The 23,523-nt window shown below is 34.0% G+C and overlaps 1 protein-coding gene across 4 annotated transcripts in view; it reads right to left on the bottom strand.

The window, feature by feature from the left end:
- Nucleotides 1–23,523, bottom strand: part of MICU3 (mitochondrial calcium uptake family member 3) — a 52,809-nt gene that overhangs the window by 20,618 nt on the left and 8,668 nt on the right. Inside the window, exons 2-9 of one of the 4 annotated variants that reach the window (XM_058838304.1) lie at nt 19,567–19,720; nt 15,881–15,912; nt 15,006–15,084; nt 11,623–11,670; nt 10,231–10,313; nt 5,269–5,340; nt 3,903–3,941; nt 1,820–1,915 (exon numbers count right to left, since the gene is read on the bottom strand). In XM_058838304.1, the coding sequence (XP_058694287.1) occupies nt 1,820–1,915; nt 3,903–3,941; nt 5,269–5,340; nt 10,231–10,313; nt 11,623–11,670; nt 15,006–15,084; nt 15,881–15,912; nt 19,567–19,720 (603 nt within the window). The remainder of the gene's footprint in view (nt 1–1,819; nt 1,916–3,902; nt 3,942–5,268; nt 5,341–10,230; nt 10,314–11,622; nt 11,671–15,005; nt 15,085–15,880; nt 15,913–19,566; nt 19,721–23,523) is intronic. The other 3 variants (XM_058838305.1, XM_058838306.1, XM_058838307.1) reach the window with 3 other exon arrangements.

A 23,523-nucleotide genomic window follows, 5' to 3' on the forward strand; every position in this document is an offset into this window, starting at 1 on the left:
AGTGAGCAGACAGGCTTTTTATACACTTTACAGAGAATTTAAATCACTACTGAGTATAGCTGCTATTAAGCTTCAATTACAGTATAGTTACAGATATTAGTCTGAGGCATCGGATATTAAAAATTCTCTTTCTGTTCAAGTTAAAGGCATGTAGAGATTACCAAACTTAAGTCCATCTATACTTGGGACTGAATTCATGCCAGCTAACTGTACATTAAGATGACATTTCATTCAGAAAACTCAAGGCCCCAAGCTTCTTGAAAAATCAGCGAAATGAGAAGCCTTCTCCCCCCTCTATGTCTCCTTATCTGACTAGACTAGACCACTGATATTCTGGATTTTAAAATTTGATGAAATAAATTAGGTATAATAACTGGATTAACAACTCAGAAGCTCATCAACATAGAAGATAGGGAAGATAGGCTGGGTATATTGCTTTATTGCAAGATTACTATGTATTACTATGGATATTGCTATAAATTTTCTTATAAAACTCAATTCTGTAACAGTACATTTTGTTTTGTTCATGGGCAAATGAACACAAGCTGAGAGAAATACAGAAAAACCCTATTTGATACCTAGGAAACGTAGGTTCTACCTTAAAAGAAAAATCAAATACCTTATCTTGTTTAGCCCATAATTAAAATTCAAATAAATTTAAACAGAGGGCTATGACTGCATTTATAAACACAACCATGAGTAAGAAGATTAACACTAAAGAAGAAAAGAAACACTGAAGAAGAAAAAGCCCTATGAAAATTACAACAGACTGATATAAAGAGACTATGAGTAAATTTAGCCTGGAAATTAGAAATAAGTCCATTGAAGTCTTCAGATTATTCAATAGCTTCTGCAGAGGAACAGCAGGGACAAAAACACTAATTACTTTTAACGTGAAGCACACATTGCTTCCACACCAAGGAAAAAGACTGTTTTAGTCTGAGGTAAAACTGAAGGTCAGTTTTGTTTCCTTGTTCTTTTCTCATTATGATCTTGCTTAGGAAACATGGAACTCTGACACCACAGTCAGCGGGGAGCTGCTGTATGTTTTTTAATTCCACAACCAGCAGAGCAATCACGCTCACTGTGTAGGGCAAGGAAAAGCATAAATAATCTAGTTTTCTGACCCTCTGAAATTATAAATACAAAGAAATATCTTACTCAATTATCTAGAAGCAGATCATGAAACAAGAATTATTAGAATTTAAAGCAATATGGAAATTAATTTGACAACTCACTGATATTCCTAGACCTCCATAATGTGATATTAAAGTAATTTTAATATTAGTGTAATATTAAAAAAGACCAACGTTTTGGTCACCTTAAAATATTCATAGTTTTCTCTAATAATTAAAACAATCTTTGCATTATACTTTTTGTGAAGATTGGCTCTGATAACATACATAAAAAGCAAAGCAAAAGGACGTAAAGATTAAAAGCTTAAAGGGCTACAACTCTCATTAAAGTTGTCATTTTACTGGACCACGCCTAAATGACAAAGGTTTCCAGAATTACTTCTCTAACAGTGAAATGCCATGACTATTAGTGTTAGAAAATACTTCTTATAGTGAGGACTGAAGAGGACTTCATCTTCCAACTCTTTCAAAGGGTAACTTTCCCTTTTCTTGGAAATTACAACCTTCAATTTTCACATTGTATAGAACCAAATGCATTTGATCTGAGAACTTTCAGGTTTAAAACAAAAAAGTAATTAAAAGGAAAAGAAGAACAAGGTTCATAATAAAAGAAAGCAATCAGAACAGAATAAATAAAATAGCAGTCTGTTTATGGACCAGAGACCAGAGAGGTTGTTTTATACCTCCGCAAGGTCTGAAAAGAGTGCTTGGCTTGTGCTACGTCTCAAAGTATCCCAATAGCTTCTGGGGACAAGGTCCTCTCCTTCTGTTTTAAGAACCTGCAGTTTCAAGAAGCACAATTGTTTGAAAAACAAAAAAACATTAGAAAAAACATTCATAAACTTTAAAATATTTTCTAACTGATCTTCAAAAGCAGGGCTTGGTTCTCTTGCTTCTAAATAGTAATATTTTAACCAATTACATGACATTTTGTAAATGAAAGGAACACTGGTCTATTACAGCTATTTGGTTAATGCTCTTGGCTGCACCAAAAGTATCACCAGACTACATCTTCCCAAACAAAATAAATTCAAGAAAGCAGAAGTGAAAATATTTATTAAAAGTACATGTCAAAATGGCCATTTAAACTCAGTATTTTGCCACTGTTTTTTCTATCAATTCTGTTTTTCCAGAAAATATTAATTTATGTATTTATAGAATTCATTTTTTCATTGGTTAAAATAAAAATATCACCATACAACTAGTTATACAAAATAATTTAATCTAACATTTATGATGACATCACTGTACCAACAAAGAAAGGCATAAAACGAGCCTAATAAGTTCAACTGTAACATACTTATCAGGAAAACATTACCCACGTCTGATGATCAAACTTACCTTGTCATGTGAACGAACACCACATTCTTTCATGCATAAAATTCTATAATTATCTATTTTAAGTCATCACTGAATTTGTTCTCTTATTGGAGTTACTTTAGTCAATTGAATTAGTACTTCTGGGCGTGCACATGTTATTTCCATTGCATGCATCACGTCATAGTTATCATGTTCTGGTTGGCATTTGGCCAGTGGAAGCACTCATGCAGTGCATGCCAAGGCAGTCTTAGACACAAATGCAGTATGCACCAGAACATGACTCAAAAGAATTAACCTATGCAAATGAAAATACTAAAAAATGTAACCCATTTAAAACATTACTACATGCTTTTTATGGCCTATGTACCTCAACACATTTAAAAAAGAACTAGAACTGCTTTGTAAGATGAAGTGAGGAGAAGGTCCTCATGCATGACACAGCATGCTGGACTATCCCAGACATTTTAGGGTTGCATCTCCCTGGAATTTGAGTATCTTCAACTCCTCATGATATCAAAGGAAACAAAAGGCTGCTACACTTCTTGTTCCAGTGGGAGAAACAGAACACCAAAATATCAATTTTCAGAGATGAGAGATTTACTGAATTCCTATACACCTGAGTCTTCTCTGCACGGAGATCTCTATTCAGATAGTAGGAGGGACAAAAATACGGCACACACATGGGCATAAAGTGCTTGGACATGGCTGGAGTCCAGAAGGAGATTTTTTTACTGAAGCCGAAAATTATGTAATTAGAATACCTAATCTGTATGTTTTTTAAAAACTGTTTTACTTCTTCCATGATCCAGAAATTAATTAATTAATTAAGAAAATCGTCATGATGAAGACATTAAAAACCTCAGAAGATCTTTTGCTGCTTTTCTTTTTCACTCCTCAAAAATGAAGAAAAGTAAGTTTACTGTCACTTCAGTAATGGAGGGAATATTTTCTGTAAAATCCTTTCCTAGTTTAGCACTGAAAGTTCTCATGTATTTGTTCTGTAGGTGAAGCATGAAAATAGGAAAGCTCTCTTCAGGTTTCTTTTTGGGAGGCAATGAAGAGGTGAAGGATTCAACTGACTAATAATTCATACTATACACAAAGAAACAAAGAGACTGATCAAATGACTCGTGCAGGATGACTTACTTTACACACATTAATTAAAAATGCCTATAGTTTATTGAAATGTATTTTGTACTTTCACTTAAAAATACTGTTTCCTCCATTTTATAGAAATAGAGAGCAACCTTTCCTCCTGATAGGCTTGTATGCTCAGCATGCATGCAACAATCTTTTATGCAAGTCAAGATTCCTCACATTTTTACTGATTAGCAGAAATAATTTACTTGATGAAAAAGATAAACATAATAAGTGCTCTTATTTATTTCATATTATTTCATCTCACTGGTGAAGACTGCATCAATTGAAAATAATTAGAGTACATACACTGTTAGTAGGAGTATGATATCCATAAAGTTGAAGACGCTGACATACAGCAAAAATGGGCCAAGTCAAGTATCACATGTCAGAATGAAGAAAAAAGAAGGGGGAAAAAAAGACAACAGAATAGGTTAAGACAAGCAAACCTTTACTCTATATATAATTAGTCTTTTTGTTTATTTGTTTTCAAAATGACAGTGAAGAAGAAAAAATGGTTTACTTTCAGTCTTACTCTTCAAATTTTCAAAAGAGAAGTACAAATTTTTAGAGATTGCCCTCAGGACTTATGCGCCATTTTGCAATCTTTACGTTCTCCAAAAGCTCTTCCTTTAGGTCCCTTTGTTCAAAATAAACATTCCATGAGAGATTCAACAACTGACCTACAGTTTTGAAAAGCTGAGCAGGATAGATCTGTCTGGACGGGAAGAAAAAAATCCTTCCTTTTTTTTCTCACGGAAGGTTTAAAAAGTATTAGTTCTTGAAAATCATACCTCCTGTGGTTTCAGGGACAAAGAACTGGCACTGAGCATTGATGTTGGCAGAAGTATAATGGGCACTGAGAAGCTCTGTTGATATGTCAAAATGTTACTTATAATAAGGAATTTTTTTTCCATAAATATGCAAATTGCAAACAAACGTGTTTGTTTTATTTTTTTCTCTCTGCTTGATGGAAATTTGTCCCTGATATTTACTATTCCAACAGTAAAAGAATTACCTGTCTGCCATCCTCAGACAAACCACCACAGACTCATTTATTTCTGACTTACCTTTTTTATTTATTTGCATGAAATGCAAATTTTACATTACGTGAGTACCCAATATTCCATAGAAATTTATTCAGGTTAATATATTTTGTATTGGTCGCAAGCATTATTTAGTAAGAAATTAAATTTGAATATAAAGTTTAAGTTCCATTGTAACATCTCATAATCTATTCTAAAACTACTATGTGGATAATAAGCACCAGGATCAGTAGGTCTGTATGAACAGCTTCAGTTCGTTCTGAAAGCAAGTGTATAACTTGGTCTTCCCACTGAGATCTCTCTCAGTTATAGACAGTAACACTGGGTCATTACTATTCACTTTTTCCCAGATTTCTAAACTCCAAATGGAATCAATGCTACTGTCATAACATATACTACAGTATTAAAATACTATTTTTTCCTTCATATAAACCACTTACACTTTTTCTTCCCAGTAACCGCAGTTTAGGCTAAATATTACTTTTTTCTACATATAAAGTTATCTATATTCTTTTAACAATATGAATTTAGTGTTTAAAGAAAGAGATTGGTGAAATATATACACACATAATTTTGTCCTACATCAAAAAAATCAAGCAACTAGATGCAACTTTTCTGATTTTACTTACCAGCATTGCACGTTTTTCTTCATCTCCTCTTTTTTCTCTCTTCTCATTTTTTTTTCTGAAGATCTCTTGGAGCTAAAAAGCAAACCATTTTGTTCATATTTAGTGTTCAGTCTGTTTTCACATGCATAAAAATATCCTTCATCATAAGGAACTTTGCAAACAGTACTAAAATGTAGTTCTTTACTGAAATATCAGTTTCAGTGATGCTTTATTGTTCATACTCATGCCTTCATGTTCCTTCTGCAACTTAAACCATAACACAGAAAGGGAAAAAAGAAGTATTTTTTCCACAAAGTAAGGGTAACAATTCTACTTGGGAGCATGATACTAAGAACATCCTATTTAGCCAGTCTGGCCAATATAAGAAGGGGAAGTTCCATCCTTTTTCACCACCTCAAGGCACTTCCGTTCTTGCAGGTTCTAATTAGTATCTTTATGTTTATTTAATCAGCTGGATCAATCTTTTTTCATATCAGTTTCTAACCTGATCAGTTCTTACTCCTGCTGGCACAAGGGAGGGGCAGAAACACCTGGTGGGGGTGAAACATTCCCCTTCAGCAGCAACAAACTACTACTCAAGAGTAATCTATCAAGTACCCTTCCTTTTTAAGTGTGTTCAAAGAATACCTTCAGGTCTTGTAAAATACCCCTTTCACAACTATCTCAACATGAAGAGCTTTAAACATGACTTCTGAGAAAACCTCAAATACAAGATTTCAAACATATGGATTCTTAAGCATATTTATTTTTGTAAAGTCTTCAGAGGAAGAACTGGATTGCGCTTATCTTTCTTTGCAAGTGTCTGTTTTATTTAAGTATTTTTATTTATAGTAATACCAATTAATGTTCCCAAACCATTAGAAAAAGGTCTCTCAGTGTTTAGCAAGGGAGAGCAGTATTAACTATGATACTATCTAGGTCTTTACAAGAACTTCAGCTTTTAAAAAACTGCATGTGAATATATCATACTGTCAGGTGTAGAATTTGTTATCCTCTAAGTGGGCTGGAAAAGGAATAAACCCTGATCTGAGAAACTGTCCTATGTAGAATATGATGTTTTCACAACCAAACACCTTGGCATACAGACACAATCGTGGTAGTCCTTTCAAAAGTGCAATTTTACCTACCACAAGTCTGGTAAAACCTGATAATGTAATGGCATTTACACAGAGCTCCACAAGGGCTGGAATGTGAAACGTAAAGTGTATGTGATAAATTTTGCAAGGAAATTTTCCAAACTAAATTTCAGGATATCTTTATTTCAGAGAAGGCAGATGAGTAAGACAAAGGGATCAGCAAGCTTTACTGCAGGGGTATGACAACACAGAAATGAAAGAATTCAATGTTTAGTAATTAAACATTCATTAAAAAAATTAAAATTTGACTACTGAGTTCCAGAATTTTCTATAAGACAAACAGAGACCAGAACTTTTTTTGTATCACAATACTTTTTTTTGAGTATGGGATAAATTTACAGACTTCAGTAAATGTTTTCAAATTTTTTTGCAAACTTACAGGCACAAGTTACTGTAACTTTTGCCAAATAGGAAAGACTCTTGATGGGATAGAGTACTGCACAGTTTGCAACCCAGAACAATGCAAAGAAGAAAGTTAAATGAACAGAGAGAAGTAGAAAGAAAATCCCTTGTGAAAACTGAAGTGACAAGCCATCAAGCAGGAGAGAAGAGTGGCAGTAATTGAAAAACCCAAAAAGATCAGTAAAAGCAAGGCATCCTTGGATGTATTTCCCCTGCCAAAGAGGCAAAAGGAGTAGGATTCTGTTGCATGCATTATTAAAGCCCTTGCTAAACTTCTGGAAATGGATCTTTTGTTCAGAAAGAGTGCCATAGGATACCAGTGAATGAAAAAAAGGGAATGCAAAAAGGGTTTAGGAGTACTTTCATAGGAACATTGTTTGAAATAGGATAATGAGAATGACTGTTGCTGAAGGCAACAAAAACAAGATCTCCAGTAACAAGGCAACACAATCCTTCTGTTCCCTGACCTCACCCCTATGACAAAGCACAAACACCATGAAATTTGTTTACAAAAACAATACAGCTGTTATAAAAAAAATAAGTATTTTTCAGCTTTTCACTACATATACTGCTTTCCTCAAGAATCACACAAAATGTGATCCCTAAACAAAGCTCTTCAAAGTCTTTTTGTTAAACTGAACAGCATTTACTACAAATTTTGCAATAGCTGCCTGTAATTGAAGGATAAATATTTTGCAAATATTGGCTAGTTCAAATGGCGACTTTTGAATAGTCTCCTTCTTTCAGGCACACAGGATATGATACATCATATTCAAGCAATGTGAGTAAAGATCCCAAATGTATGTTCTGGTGCCAGTTCTATCACAGCTGCAATATCACTGAATCAACTTCTATTTTCATATTTACTTTCATTACAGAAGAAATATATCTACCTATCTATTTTAGTCTTTCTCACTTCAGATCTAACATTTTGACTTAAGGGTTCTGATCTAATTTTTAAAGGATCACTGACACCTAATGAAGCAGACCTGCACTCAAGTTTAATCTATATAGATTCGTTAAATACAATCATAGGTAGGGGACAGTATATCTACTCTTTGGAAATTCTACTTTCTTTCTTTAGCAGACCAAGTCTGCTAACAGAAAAAGAATAAGGAAAAACTTTAGCGAAAAATCATGACAGAACAAATTCATAGCAGGACTGAAGACTATAAAAGCATAATTAGAAAGAAAGATGCAATATCCATAGTTAAATGTTGTTCTTGTTTCCCACTTTAAATGCTTATTTCATTTCATTTTTAGCATCAATTTCTGAAAGACAAGCCTCTTGCTTCAATCTCCTCCCATTTAGCTATTGTAATGGAAGCCGTTTTTTCTTTTAGAACAAACTTGTGAGTCTATTTCACCACATTTTGTTTAATTGAATCATGAAAGATGCTTGCTTTTTTTCTTCTCTTTCCTCTATTTTTTCCTTTTGTTAATTAATCCAATGTTTGCTGGTTTGTTCCTCCAACTGGAGAAGATGCTTATTAAGAATTAGCACATACAAGGATGTGTACATTTAATAACAGAATACAAAAAAATGACCAGCATGCCACAATTTGCAAGTGGTGTCACCTTCCAAAATAAATTTGGAATTTAAGCAGACACTTGTTCTGCTTAAGCCATGTCACCAGAACAAGCCCCCAGATCTCCTCTCAATTCCCTGAAAAGGAGAATTGAGGGAAGTTCCACATGTTAAGTAGAGATTCTTCCATATTTCCATTTCCTTAAGGTTAGCATAGTTTATTTGAATCAATTGAGAAACCATACACAGGAAACTAGGGTGTCTTTATTTTAAACAAATTGGACTCTGACACTTAAATACATTCCACGTGTCTGTTTCTGCAAATTCTGTGCATTTTGCTCCATGTTTTTCAGTAAGGCATTGGGCTTTTTCTCATGTGTACTCACTGTATTTATTTATAAGCTCAACTACACAAAAATGTATTTATATCCTTTACACAAATATTTTTTCCAACATCTGATTCAATTCTTGGAAGTCTTTTATTGTATTAATCATCGGTACTTGTTCAGTAGAAAATTAAGGCCTTATTTAGTCTCCAGAAAGCTTGTCTACACCACTAACCACAATATTTTAAATGTTAATGTCTAATGTTCACCATAACTGACTGCTTCACTGTAATCCCAAACAGCTGCTGCCTATGGACACTAACAATTAAGAGATCTCTGGTTTATGGTGCAATTTTTTTAACAGAAAGCCACACAGTTATTGTAAACTCAGAAGCCCTAACTTTGAGTGGTCAATTTTCTGCACTTCTTTGTTTTTTGTTTTTTTTTAATAATCCATCACTGGCATTTATTTAGAGTGGCATTAATTATTCCTCCTATTTCTTTTGAAATCAGAAAATAAATTAAATGAACAGAAATCTAAAATAGCCCTCTCATTAGTGCACAGATCATTCTCCTGAACTTGGTGCATCCTACTACCTGAAAACTTATGAGGTATTCAAATTTTAAGATGCAATTATCAGATTTATCATGGTACAAATGAATATATTGTGGATGATTTCAAATTTTTGAAGATTTTCCTTTAAGTGCCAAATTATTCTTAATTTTCAAATCTCAACAATATGTGAAGTTCTTTCAAAGTCTGGGCTTTTTATAACTGTTTAGATTTCCAAAGTGAAAAAAATAAACTCTGTTTAAATAATTAATAAGATGAATTTACAGAACTGCTTTTTACAAGCCATAAACAGAGAAAAGCTCTTAATTTGAAAAATGCTGTAATTCAAATTACTAATGTATCAAAACCTTGGATGCAACCAAAGTACTGCCAAGTTCTAGGTATCCTGCAATCTGTTCCAAAGCATGTGGAAATCATTCAGGTCAAAGTCAATTTCACTTGTAGGAATATTCTCCTTAAAAAGCACTCACTGAACCCCAGCTTAGCAACTTGCTTCAGCATATGGATTTATGGGCTAACCTAGATATATGTACGTTTAATTTCATTACAAATCTTGTCCAAAACAGATGATAGTGTCACATTATGTCAGCCAGTATTTTTGGGTCACTTGTGATTATCAGCAGAACGGATGGCAAAGTGAGGTGGTCTCCCAGCAATAGATTTTTTTACAAATCCTTTCATCATTAGAGCAATTAAATAACTGCTAACCATTAAAACATTTCTATTACTTTAATAGCCTATCTGTGATTACAGTAGCAATTAAAAGATGCAGAATGAAAACTAGAATTAAGCTTCAAAAATAATTATATACAACACTCCTGTGCACTCTAAATAGGAGCTTCTATTTTCAGTTTACATTATAATAACTATTTATATTGAACAAAGCAAATAACTACATTCAGTGAGGAATAGCTAGCAATGTAGACAGCATTCTCATGACTATTGTCATCATCACTTTAGTTTCAAGATTACACCAAAAACTGCAAACATACATACCACTAAGAACTCCTTTTTATCCACCATTTCATTGCCGTCAGTATCAAACATGTTGAAAGCAATTCGAAAACCCGCATGTGGCTCTGCCAAAAAAATGCCAAACATTCATTTATTTTTTTTCCTTGGAAAGAAAGCAAGTGTAATACTCTAAGAAATTATTTGGTGTCCCTTCCTTCATAAAAGCCAGAACCTCAACTAATTTAAATCAGGGTATTTGTGTACATAGTAAACGCAAATCATAACATCTGTAAAAGAGTATAACCCATGTAACTCAAACAGAAGGCATGCACACAAAAGTAGAAATAGAACATGAAATATTCAAGAGTATCTCATAAAAGAGTGTTAGTTCATGGATAGAGTCCATTTCATATTTCAAACATAGATATGTAGAAAATGAATTTTCTATGAAAACATAGTGTTCTAAAAGACACTTTAAAAGATTTTCAAAAACATGGTACAGGACGTACCTTCTGGTCAAAGTAAATGTTATGCTGAAAGACACTCAACATTTTCTTGTTTACATGCTTACAGCCATTGAAATTTGAGATCAGGTTAGAACTTTAAATTATTTCTGAAACATAGCGACTTTGATGGTAACTAAAAGTAAAGCCTTCAGGCAACATTTTGGGGATACCCACTGATTTGCAATATGAATGAATTATGGCCAAAAGTTAATTCAGATAACAGAGAAATGATGGAAGAATCACTGATCCCATAGTAGAAGATACTAAGGGTTCAGGGACAAGCTCCAGCTCTGATTCATAATAGGAACCCAGTTCATATCCAAAAAAACAAATTAATCCAATCAAAATGATTTAATTACATATAAGTGAAAGACAAGTAAGTCTTTGCTTCTTCCCAGAAAACACCTCTTAAATATAAAAAAAAAGCTGAATCAGGCTTAGTTTATTCTGTTATTTTACTTCAAATTTATGTCAATTTTGTTAGTGTTTCTGACATAAATACTTTATATTTTACCACTGACTCTTTGATTTTACCCTTTACGCACTAATTGTTGAAATAAACCAACAAAAATGAGTATCCTTCTATTCTCCTTATATTCAGTGTCCCCTATGAACTTCAGCAAATTTAGCAACAAATTTTGTAGGAATTTCAAACAGGAAAATAAATTTAAGCTCTTAACTGGGGTTTAGCTGGAGTGTATGGCACAGCTTCCTCAACATCCACTAAAAGGTATTCCAGATAATAATGCATTTAAATAAAGCATAACACTGGATTCCAAAAGGGCAAAAGAGGTTCATAGGGACATACAGATGTATGGTGTAGTTCTTCTACATGCAAGGATGGGAAGTGTAACTGAACATACAACAACACATTCAGAGCTTTGAAATTGTAAGGAATATTTTATACTTTTTCTCCAAAAATACTTACTTGTTAAAATACATAAGAGGAATAAATATTCTGTGTAAGATATCACACCTGAAGACAAAAAAAAATTATGCCATGTTAGTTTCACCTTGTCTTCACACCCTAAACTTGAAAACACTAAATCTATATATAAGGAGAATTTTTGTACATGTGCATTTGCATAGTCATACTTGTATGCATGTACCTCTTCAACCTGGCCGATATGTTATTTTTCTACAATATTCATCTATGGCTTGAGGCTTTTTGTTTGGGTTTGTATTTTAGGGGAGGAGTACAATTAACATGGCAAGCATGACAGTCATGTAGACCACAGCTCATTAAACAGATAGATGGATAGACACTTAAAAGCTAATAGAAATGATTTATTCAAATTTTTTTTACAAAAAACCCACTAGTAATTCATGATAATGCTCTTTAACAGTATGAAAACATTTACTTTGAGAACATTAATCGGGCTTCCTCCTGATACACACCATTTGAATACAGTTAAGTGCTTTGTAAGTGCATGTGCTATATTAACTGAAAACTTGATCTCATGGGTTTTTTTGCAAAACTACAAAAGGGAACCACACTGTGGAATGGCACTTCCTTTTCTCTTTAGAAGTGATTAAGGCAAAATTCAAATTAGAGCTGAAGTCAATACCCAAGTAGAATGTCTGGTACCATAAGTTGTACTTGTGCCTGTCTGGAGTAAGGGGTAAAGAGACAAACTTGCAGAAGGTCCAGAGCAGCCATGAAGAGAAACATCTCATAGTTCAGTAAGAATGGGAAACAATGGCTTGCAGCTCTCCCTAAAGCCCTTAGCTCCAATGATACTTGAGGCTGAACTAGGAAAACTTGTTCCTGATTTCTAACAAATTGGTTTTGTCTGTCCTCCAAAACCAGAAGTTTTAAGTTAGTACACAATATTAGATTATTTCAAAAGAAAAGAGAAAAAAAAAAGTATTTAGATGCCTGAGAGTAGATGTCTATCAGCTAGGATTTTCAAAAGTTGCTGTCTGTCTGCTTGATTTCAGTCCAAGTCAGGTGCAAAAGTTTTCCCAAAAGCAGGCACATCTTTGGATGTTTAAATATATTTTAAAATCTGACTTAACTGAATATGTGACAAACTAGATAAGCAGTCATCTGATTTTTTTTGCACTGAAAATCCTGTACAATTAAAACTAAAATTACTGTATCACTCATGTGATATAATTACTCACATTATACTTCACATCCCATCTTTTGATCCAAGAGCAAATTTAAGTCTCCAGAACAAGTATTTTATTACTGCTAGTAGATCTAGTTATGAAAGTTAATACGATTTCTAAATACCACCTACTCTTTTCTTCAATTTACATATTAGAAGATTAGCAATAATTAAATACAGACATTTAAGTAACACATGCTCTATGCTTTGTCTTCCTGATTTTATACAGCAGCTTGCAGAAATTCAGTTTTCAAAGGCCTGCTTGAATCTGTTTGGACAAGCACCTATCAAGAAATCAGATACCTCAAAGGTTCTCATTCAGTGATGGAAAACATTCTTTAATAGCCAGTCAATAAATGTAAATATATATTTTTGGTTTTTTGATGGCACCTTTTTTGTTGTAAAACAGGAAGAAAGTGCAATTGTCAAGTAGTCCATCACAGGTACAAAGAAAGCAATATAAATGGCCTTGAAAATCTTCTCTCCTTTTGTTTGTACTGGCATATTGTAGCTGCAGACAGACAGTTCTGGTTGATTGCTCTGAGTGTTATGGGAGAGAGGCTCTGAAATGATGATTGAAGGGAAAGAAAAACTTACACTAAGATCAGAAAGAAGAGAAGGAGGGCACTCAAGGGTAAAACATAATAAAAACTTAAGGTCAGTGGGCATAAATCTGCATGCCTCAGCTGAATTACATAAATCTATGGCAAAATAAATGGACATAGGCTTTTGCTACTTGCTTCGTATGTGCATGTTTAAAAGAAAATGAGTAAGAAATAACAACAAAAAAAGAGATGAAATTATAACTAAGGAGACCTGAATTCTATTTCCATTTCTTTCATCAATTTAGGCTATCAGTCATAAGACCCATCTTTTCTTATATTTTCTATAAAACTGGGCAATAGAACTCACCTTTTCATAAAACATGCTGAAATTATATCCAACTACTGAAGTCTAATACTAATTTTACCATCTTGTTTTGACAGTTTGAGTCCTACCAATTCCATCAACTTCTGTAGAACTCACTGGCAGAAAATTGGAGTAAGATATTGTTGAATCAAGACTGCGCATGTTGCAGACATTTTATTACAGACTTAAAAAGCAACATCTAGATACATTTTTTTAAATGATAATGTATTGATTTAGCAGATTCTGAGGATGAATTTTTATGCAATTAATATTTCAAAAGTCAGCTGTTCTGACGATATAGAAAGCAGCCTAGGGCAAAGAAATACACTGAAATACAACACAAAGATGTGCCAATTTCTGCCTCTCTGGAGTGCTGGCTGCAGACTCAGGAAAAAAAAGCAAGTGCCTCCATGTACTAGAGAGCCTCCTTTGAGAGTATATCCACACTTCTTACTTTTTGAATACATCTGAGCTGCATTGAGTTATATTAATCAATTACATGCATTATATTAATCAATTACAAGATTGGAAGTTGCTGGTGTGCTTATTTTAAACAGCCATGAAGTGTCTTTCTTTTATAACAAGTACTTGTGTCTGAAAATATTTCAAACGTGCCACCAAATCTTTGCCACTCTAAATACAAGCAAAGAAATATGCGGATTCTTTATCATAAATAGCTTTTCATTGTCTGTAAAGCCATGATTGTTTTATTTCCCTATGGGTTTTTTTTATTGTGAAGTGATAGAGCTTATTAAGAAAGAAAAAAATACAACAGAGGAGACCAGGAGTGACTCTTGGCTCTTTGCTTACCAATAGTGTAAGTTTTAAAAACTATCAAAGCCCCCATCTGCAGAGTTTAAAGGAATATATAACATTTCTGAATCTTTGCTGTGTACAAAATGCTTATTCAGTGATATAAGACCACTACTGTCTTTAGAAATAATCACATTACTGAACCTGAACTGAACTGAAGAGATATTGTTTCCTTACTGGAATGTTCTGTCTATAGTCCAGAGATCATTCATGGCAAAAAACTGAACCTGAAATATTCAAATATCAGCTTAACAGACTCTGAGTCCCAAATCACTTAATGGAAGGTAGTTGGAAGATGGCATCATTAAAACACTGTAGAGATCACATGGAACTTCTCCATGCTGTAAAATGTAGAAAGCAACAAACAGCAAGAACTTTTTTATTTTTGCAAATGTGACCCAGATAAAAGTACATCATCACAAAAAAGTTAACAGAATGATCATTTGGTTCAGGAAAATAAATTCTCCTCAATCACCTTTCTCATTAAGATTACGGAAAAGTTTGGATGATCCCTTCCAAACCGGTGGTGTTTCCATAAGGATCTGATTCAGTTCCTAAAAAATAAGGTTTAAAAAATGTAAAAGCATATATTTCAGCATTTAATGAAATAGTTAATAGATTATGATTAGGATAACAATAGGATAACTAGGATATCAATATAAAATACAAGGAACTACATGCAAATCTACCAGTTTATTTAACTTCAGTTACCACAATGATTTTGGAAGTACTTAAGCACTCCATAAAATTTTGCACACATGATTATTGCAAGAATTATTCATCTGCATGAATACTAAATGCTTGCTGAGCTGGAGAGAGATATGTAATGTATTTGTGGCTGAAATAACTCACCACTGCTCATATTGACTGAAGCCAAGGATAAGTCCCCCTGGATTTCAGTAAGGTTTTCATACAAAATCTGAACAACTGTTCTTTTAAAACACTTGACCTGAACTAAAGCAAACTTCACCCATGAATATGAATGTATTTTACTTAAAATACAGGGAAACAGAGTCCTTTTGCAGTTATTCAAATGAAAAAAACAAAATGAAAAAAAAAGAGGCACTTAAAACACCACAAAAGGGAGAGAGTGGCATAAATATTTCAGGCAATTTTGCATAGACATACTACACCTAGACACTAAGAAATGCAGGGAGAAACTGACATGCTTGAGAAAGTCAGTAAATCCAACAAAACAGGCACAGTGGCTCAAGTATCTGAGATTCTGGATTCAGCTGAGTCTGAAGTGACAAAAAATGAAGAAATTAAACTCTCTTGAGCCGCTACATTTACATGACAAACAAAAACAGCTATCAAAATGTATGATTATAAGCAGGAATTACTGCTTACCTGCTTTGAAAGGGATCGCCACTTTTTAGCATCTGCAACAAAAGAAGAAGTTATGAATGCACAGATTTTAATTATGCCAATGTGGTGTCATGAAAATTGGACTACATCTATACTGTATTTTCTAGACAAAGAATTATTTGCCTTGCTTCATGAGTGTAATTGTCTTTATGTTATTAAAAAAACCCTTTAATTTAATACATACCTAATATCCTAACTTTAAAGAGCCTATTCAGATTTAGTTTTTAATCCAATTCTGCTTCAATGAGGGAAAAGACTTTCAACCCCCAAAATACATCCTTAAAACATTTAACAGGAAATAGAGGGCATTCATGCTAACCCCTGGTATCAATATGCTGAATGATTATTTACTAGCAGAAGTATTAAAATGTAAATTGTAAGGAGACCTGGATGACAACCTTTGCTTCATGGACTACTCATACTTTTTAAAGCAAATACAAAAAAAACTCCTTGAAACTACATCAAGTGCTAAGACACCCTTCATCCCCTCCTACTAACTCAGATTCCTTTTCCAGCCTCTTTCAGGCTCAATTCTTTGGTAGTTATAAATGAAGAAGAGTTGTCTATAACCATTCAAGAATTCAAAACTTGAGGTTCAACACCACCTCCTCAAGACAAACATTTGTACAGATTCAATATTACAATAAGGCATTGTGAATATCAGAATTCACAAAGGTCCAGAAGTAGCATTTTATGTGGTCAAATCCACAACTTTTTGGTGGGTAAAGGCTTCTTTTTATAGAGCAAAACATGCTGTGTTATTAGAAATCCTTTTCTCTTAATGAATTTCATGCTCCATTAAATAATTAAAACAGTACACAAGCTACCCACTATGGTCTTTCATCAGTTCATGGTTAGAAACTGACTGAAATTTAAATTTTACATCTTGGTGAAGGTTTACACCAAGACCTTTGACAAATCCTACTCTTAACTATGGTGGAGTTATATCATACAAAATCATAACATCAGCTAACAGATTTTCAGTTTGATATTTTAATTAAGTGTCCTAAAACAATCTCATTTGCTACATAAATTGATGTATGTTTATGCCTACCATAAAAAACTTGGAGACTAAATATATCTAATTTTCCAATCAGAATATTTCCCAGTCTTATATGTTAAATACATATTTTCTTTCTAGACAAGTCAGTGATTTATGTGTGTGTGTGTGTATATATATATATCTATACTTCTTACAGTTCAGTATTAAGCTTAATTTGCTATAGTTAGGACTAAGGGGAAAAAATGTATTTAATCTTCTCTTAATTTGTTTTCTCACTATATAAACACATATTCAGAATATAAAAATGTATCAAGAACAACTCTTAAAAATAATGTATGTTCCCAAATGAAAGCCCTTACCATAAAGGCAGAAGGAAGTTAATTACAGCATTCATTTTATATTTTGTAATAAATTCCTGGAGGAAAAAGTTTCATTTTATAAAAGATACACTCTTACCACATTAGTTAGTGTTTTATCAAAAAAGGAAGGGAAAACCCTCTTGACTTTTGTAGGGTTTACATGATTTCCAAAGTAAATCAATCACAATAGACACGTTCACTCCATCACAAATATCATTCAGGCCTAGTATTATTAGCTTTTCTATAAAGCAGACATAAAGAGCTTCTATTATTATACTTCAAAGGGCATTATTGCTTTTTGACAAAACTCAAGACCTTTCTAGTCTTCATTCATAAAAACCCCAGATATAAATTCTTTTTTTTATTATGCAAAGTATAGATGGTCTAGTATGTCAACTTGAATGGACCCAATTAGATATAACTTGCAACTTATTTATAAAATGACCCCAAACATGAAAAAAAAAATGTTTAGAATGTATTATTAGAAACATTACTTCCTTCAATGTAGTACTTTCAACACAGCAAGACAGAAAATTGACTTGCCCTAGACTACAAACTGATACTTTGGTAATGCTGTGGTATTAAGGTTAGAATTACCATAGGTAAGAAGCTGGATGTGGTAATCTGTGGGTCATCTATTTCAGATATTCCTATTTATCAGCCTTCTATTCCAATGTCCCAGACAATATGACCTGCACTAGAACAAAGGGATCCATTTCTACTTAGTTATAATCCTTTAAAATAGTTATGTCAACCATGTAATCTCTGATACCATGAAACCTAAAAACACCCAGGTTAGTTTTGCTTTCAGTCTCAGAGGTCAACTAGATGAACAGAAGGATTTTGATAGAAACAAGGTTTGCTACACTGAATTCAGAAGGGTGCCTGACTCTTCAACTCCAGATCTCTTCTCCTTTTCCATGAGATAAACAGACTGTCCCAGAATGTCCTTATGAGCTTAATGATTTTTGGTTTGGTTTTGTTTTTAAAATCTGAATACTTGCTTTGTGACAGGAGGAAGCAGAAACTTCATCAGCATGGAAAAATTTTAATAGCAAACATATAGTGTGGTCTAGCCAATCAAACTGTCATAAATCAGAGTTAAACCAAAATATTTTAATGATGTCCAGTATATATAGCACAAATGCTTCATGACCATACACAGTGAAACACAACTCCACACTAACAAAAAAACAGGAAGAATTGAAGGTCTGAGCAGAGGAAATAGATAAAAAGTGCTGATGTGTATTTGTATTGATTTGTGTGATAAGCAATCTGCTTCCTCTCTTTTAACTGGAAAGCAAAAAAAAAAAAAAAAATTGCTTGCTGGTAAGAGTTTCAAAGTTTTGCAAGTTTTCACCATCTAAGCTCTATCTTCTATCTTTACTGGTACAATGAGATTATATCTTTATTCAAAAGTTACAGAAGTTTTGATCACTGATGTGCCATGGCTGAATTCTTTCCTCTTGTTTCATTACTATTAAGAGAACAAAGGGGAAAAGTCCAACATCTGCACAAATTTTAAGCTTCCTCTGACTGTTTTAGCACTGTTTTTGACTGTTTTCCATACTCGCTTTGTGGTATAGACTGAAGAAAGGAAAACCTAAAGTGAGTGATTATACATGTTACACCTGAGCAAAGATATTCCCATTCCCCAGAAGCTGTGTGCTGCTACCAATGCAAGCCTAAGGGCCAGGAAATCAAGCTAGAGCAGAAAGGGATCATCTTACTATTAGTCGCTCTTTGATACTTAAAGCAAAGATTTTACAATAAATGACCTGAAGTTGATAGTTAATTTTTCATTAATTAACACAAAGTACTAACACTGGCAATGTTTAAGTGTAGAAAGTTGATCCCCTGGGGGACTAAAACTCTAAAGCATGCTATTTAGAAAGCCATGATACAGCTATATGTTATATCTTATCTTAAGTCTTTTAGAGAACACGTATGTTGCCTGCTTACAGAGAAACTATACAGAAGAGGAAGCAGGAGTTTTACAGCAGTACCAGTCTGCTCAGAAAGAAACTGCGTCAATGCAAATGGCATAAATTAACTTTCCATCTTTCATGACTGTTGAGCTGTTTGCAACCTTTAAGACAACAATGTTTAACTTGCATACAGATGTCTACAATCTAGTAACAGTCAGGATACTGTTTGTATGCATTTGGACACAATTCAAATTTTGAAGATACAGTACCTTTTTACTACAATCAGAAACAGAAGTAGGAATCAAAAGCAAATGGGAAAATAACATGCACCACAGACGTTTTCCCTAGCAGTCCTAGCATTATAAAACTCCTGCTTACGTTTGGGTTCATCACTTGTAACAGCCTGGATGAAGTCGTATGGAGTCATGTACAGCTGTCCTTCAAATTCTAGACTGGCAAACCTACGAAACCGTTGCTCCCGCGGAGTTGCATAAAGGTGTAAATCTTCGAGATCTGATCTGTTTTCTGTAACCTTCAAAGACAGAAGGAAGCAGTTTTAATCTAGGAAAAAGGTTCTGTTTACAATTGCACATTCACCACAAAGGAACTGTAACTATAAAAGTGATAATTCATAAAGTCAAACACATCCAAGTATTTTCCTATGGTAAGACCTGAAACTACAAGTGGGATTTCACTGCTACCATTTTCAGTCTTCTACAACTTTAGCAATGATCTTTGTGTATTGAAATTGATGGTACTACCCAAACTCAGAAGAAAATATTAAAAAAAAAAGAAGATAATTTCAGCTCCTGAATCATGGAAGAACGGGCAACTTTTACTCAAGAAAGTCATTGTAACTTCAGCAGCCAGACTTCAAACAACTCTGCCAAAACTACTTCAGTTTTCTGACAGTTCCAGAAGAGAACTGAGAACTTTTAAAATATTTCTTCTTAATATAAAGTGCAGCTGTTAATAGTTAAAGTTAATAGTAATAGGCCTCCATAATATACTTCAGTGCAAAGCTACCATATCTGGGGGAACTGAAGAAGAGCAGAGCATAATTGTAATTCCAGAGTTACAGAAGTATAATATAGCATTAAGCTCACATATCATAAAAGTCTGTGTCAGGAGTTTCTGGTCTATTTCCCCTCCAGCTAATTTAAATGTAAACTTGGTAGTACAAAACTGTAAATGTTCTAAATTCTCCCATCTTTCTGTTGCACTACCAAACCTTTAACAGAAAGGTTATCTAAAAACACTTTTTAGACCATAAAGAGGCAAGCTCCTCTGTGGAATCATTATCTTGAAGAAAATGTAAGTATCAACATTTTTTCAGAGATGAAAAATCCAAACTCAAACTGTTTCCTAGGGAGAGCAATCATGTAGGTTACTTCTCCCATTATGTTAAAATAGGAATGCAGCATCTTATCAATGAAATCTCGCAACCTCCTCATTATTCCTGTCATTTAAAACGGTGTTCCTAAAATTCTCCATCTGTCTAACTAAGGAACACACAATTAAACCATTATGTTTTCTTTTAATAACTAAGAAAACAGACAAATGCACTTTATTTTTCAGAGAGGCATCCAAACCCAAACGTAAGTTGGAAGATGTCTGCAGTGGCTGTCCACTAAGAGATAACGGTCCCCAAATATAAATAGAAATTGGTTTTCCAAAACCCTTCTAAGAATAAATTACAGATTTCAGCAATCAGAAGCAAAGACACATTTATACTGAGTAGTCAAAGATCTGGGCTCACTTTTCTTCATCTTTTCAAACATCCTTAAAAAAATAAAACATTGGTGAGACTACTGCAATCAAACAAAATTTTATGGCCTCAGTTGTAACTAGGAGATAAAATTGTATTTGTAGAAGAGAAACATCAAGGATGAATGTGTCTAGAAGAGGTCAAACACTTTTTATTTGGAAAAAAAAGATGTTTTATAGGGGAGTCTTACTAAATATCTTATCTAGGACATTTTAGCCAGTCTTCTATAAGGACAAAAGACTGTATTTCTCTTTCTGGACTGTCTCCAGTACTTTCGAAATCATTGCTCCATGTGTGTATGTGTGAAAATGTTTTGTTTCAACAGACGAACCTGTCACAAAAAGTAAGATTAAGAGAAAGGTTGACACAATAATTTAATTTTCAGTAGACTACTCTACAAATACTCTGGTCTTCTGTGTGAGAAGTAGCTCTAAACCAGGGCTTCATGTTTTTCAAGTTTTTCAAATGATTGCCACCTTAAATATGGGGAGAAAAAATAGTCTAACAGCCAGATCTACAAAGTCAACAGAAACAAGATGAATTCTTTTCTAACATACTCACATGCAAAATGAAATATTTCTGTCCTATCTCATTGTTTGAATTACTTTGGTCTTACTGATCCTTCAGCAGTCCAGTGGCATTCAAGCTATGCCTTCATGTGGGAAGTACACAACTCAGTTGTTTTGACAGAACTTGTAGTGACACAACTGATTAGCCCTGTATTTGAAGTTTAATAATTATATATTTTTTTTTATATGTATGTTATCACTATTACAAACATGCTTGTGAATACAGTCAGGTTGTAAACATGAGTAATAAAGCAGTATTTCTGCAAAGTCAATTTTCAGAAAAGAAACCGCTTCAAGGCCATATTACACAAATCAATTGTAGTCAATAATCAATCACACACAATCATGGAAATCTTTATATAATGTATCTTTCAAGTATCATTTTAGTTTTGATCGCTGTCAGTGTTTAGAGAGCACGTTGAGACTCCTTGCTCTCAAGAAATTCTCACTGTCTCAGGTACTACTACTTAATATTTCTCTTGAGACATTCAGAAAAACATTTGCTAAATTCTCAGACACATATTTCAACATTATCTTAAGGACTCTATGCTACTACAATTATAAAATAACATGCTGCAAACATGGAATTCTAAAGACATGCTTAAAATTTATGCACGTCAGTACTCAGGTCTGCAAAGCCTTAATTTCTGCCTCATTTTTCCATCTAGTTTCCCTCTGACTATATACCAATACCAATATTTCATGCTCTGGCTCAAAATCATTATAACCTGATATGAATACAGCCTGCCCCCATAAAGAGGAGCCCTAAAGGCCCCATACCTGCATGACCTTGCTCTGGTGCTTTATGCTCACTTTTCCAAGTGTCAAACTGGATAAGGGAACTGGTCTGACTGAGAACTTTTCTTTTGATGGTGCTATTTTTAAGCCAGATAGATGCCTGGATCTACCCCATGAAAATTGTTATTTGCTTCAGAACCTAGCCCACAGAAGCTTACAGATTATTAAAAAAGAAAATACAACCTGTTCCAGCAGCAAGCTCCCGCTACTTGAAGCGAGGGAAAACTCTGAGCTTAAGCATTATTTTATTCCAAGGAGTAAAAACACCACTTTATTTTGAACTCGGTGATTTTATCTGAAAGAATCAAAACAATTTATTTCTGCTATTGATCCAACATGAATTTAAATAAACATAACCAAGGCTTAATATGTATTGGGTCACTGGTCCATACACTAAATGTCCAAGTAAAAGCAAAGTCTGGCTGCAGAAAACTCCAGGCACCCAATTGGCAAACTGACAAATAAAATTTTCTTTGGAAATCTTATTAGTTTTTATCCAAATTTCTTTTCAGAGCTTTACTGCTTCTATTATGCTTAATGTTTTATGCATCATACAGAACATCTGCTCTTGCAGACTGGAAAGTAACAAATATTCTAATTAAAAACCAGGACATTCTAAAGTATTACCTCAATTTGCACTTCTTCAGGCATTCATTGAAGAAATTCATCTCAACACATAACACGGAAACATCTTCTGTTTTCCCCAACATTTGCAAATGATAATGAAGTGAATCAAGTGTGAAAATCTTAGTGACACCACCAATTGCTCTTGACTGATTTATTTCTTATTTATGTCCATCTCGGGCAATCTTACTGTAGCAATGGACACAACGGGCACATCTCCAGTGAGGAAAGGCTGAGAGAGTTGGAATTGTTCAGCCTGAAGGATTCCAGAGAGACCTTAGAGCATCCAACCAGGACCTACAGGGCATCTACAAGACAGCTGGAGAAGGACTTTTTATATGGGCATGAAGAGATGGGACAAGGGGGAACGGCTTTAAACCGAAAGAGGCTAGAGTAAGACTAGATGTTAGGAAGAAATTCTTTACTGTGCAGAAAAGAATGGTGGTCAGACTCTGGCACAGGTTGCCCAGAGAATCTCTGGGTGCCCTGGAAGTACTCCAGGCCAGGTTGGATGGGCAACCTGGTCTAGTGGAAAGTGTCCCTGTCCATGGTGGGGGGGATTGGGAACTAGATGAT

This window comes from Poecile atricapillus, chromosome 4 (genome assembly GCF_030490865.1).
Source record: "Poecile atricapillus isolate bPoeAtr1 chromosome 4, bPoeAtr1.hap1, whole genome shotgun sequence".
Lineage (NCBI taxonomy): Eukaryota > Metazoa > Chordata > Aves > Passeriformes > Paridae > Poecile > Poecile atricapillus.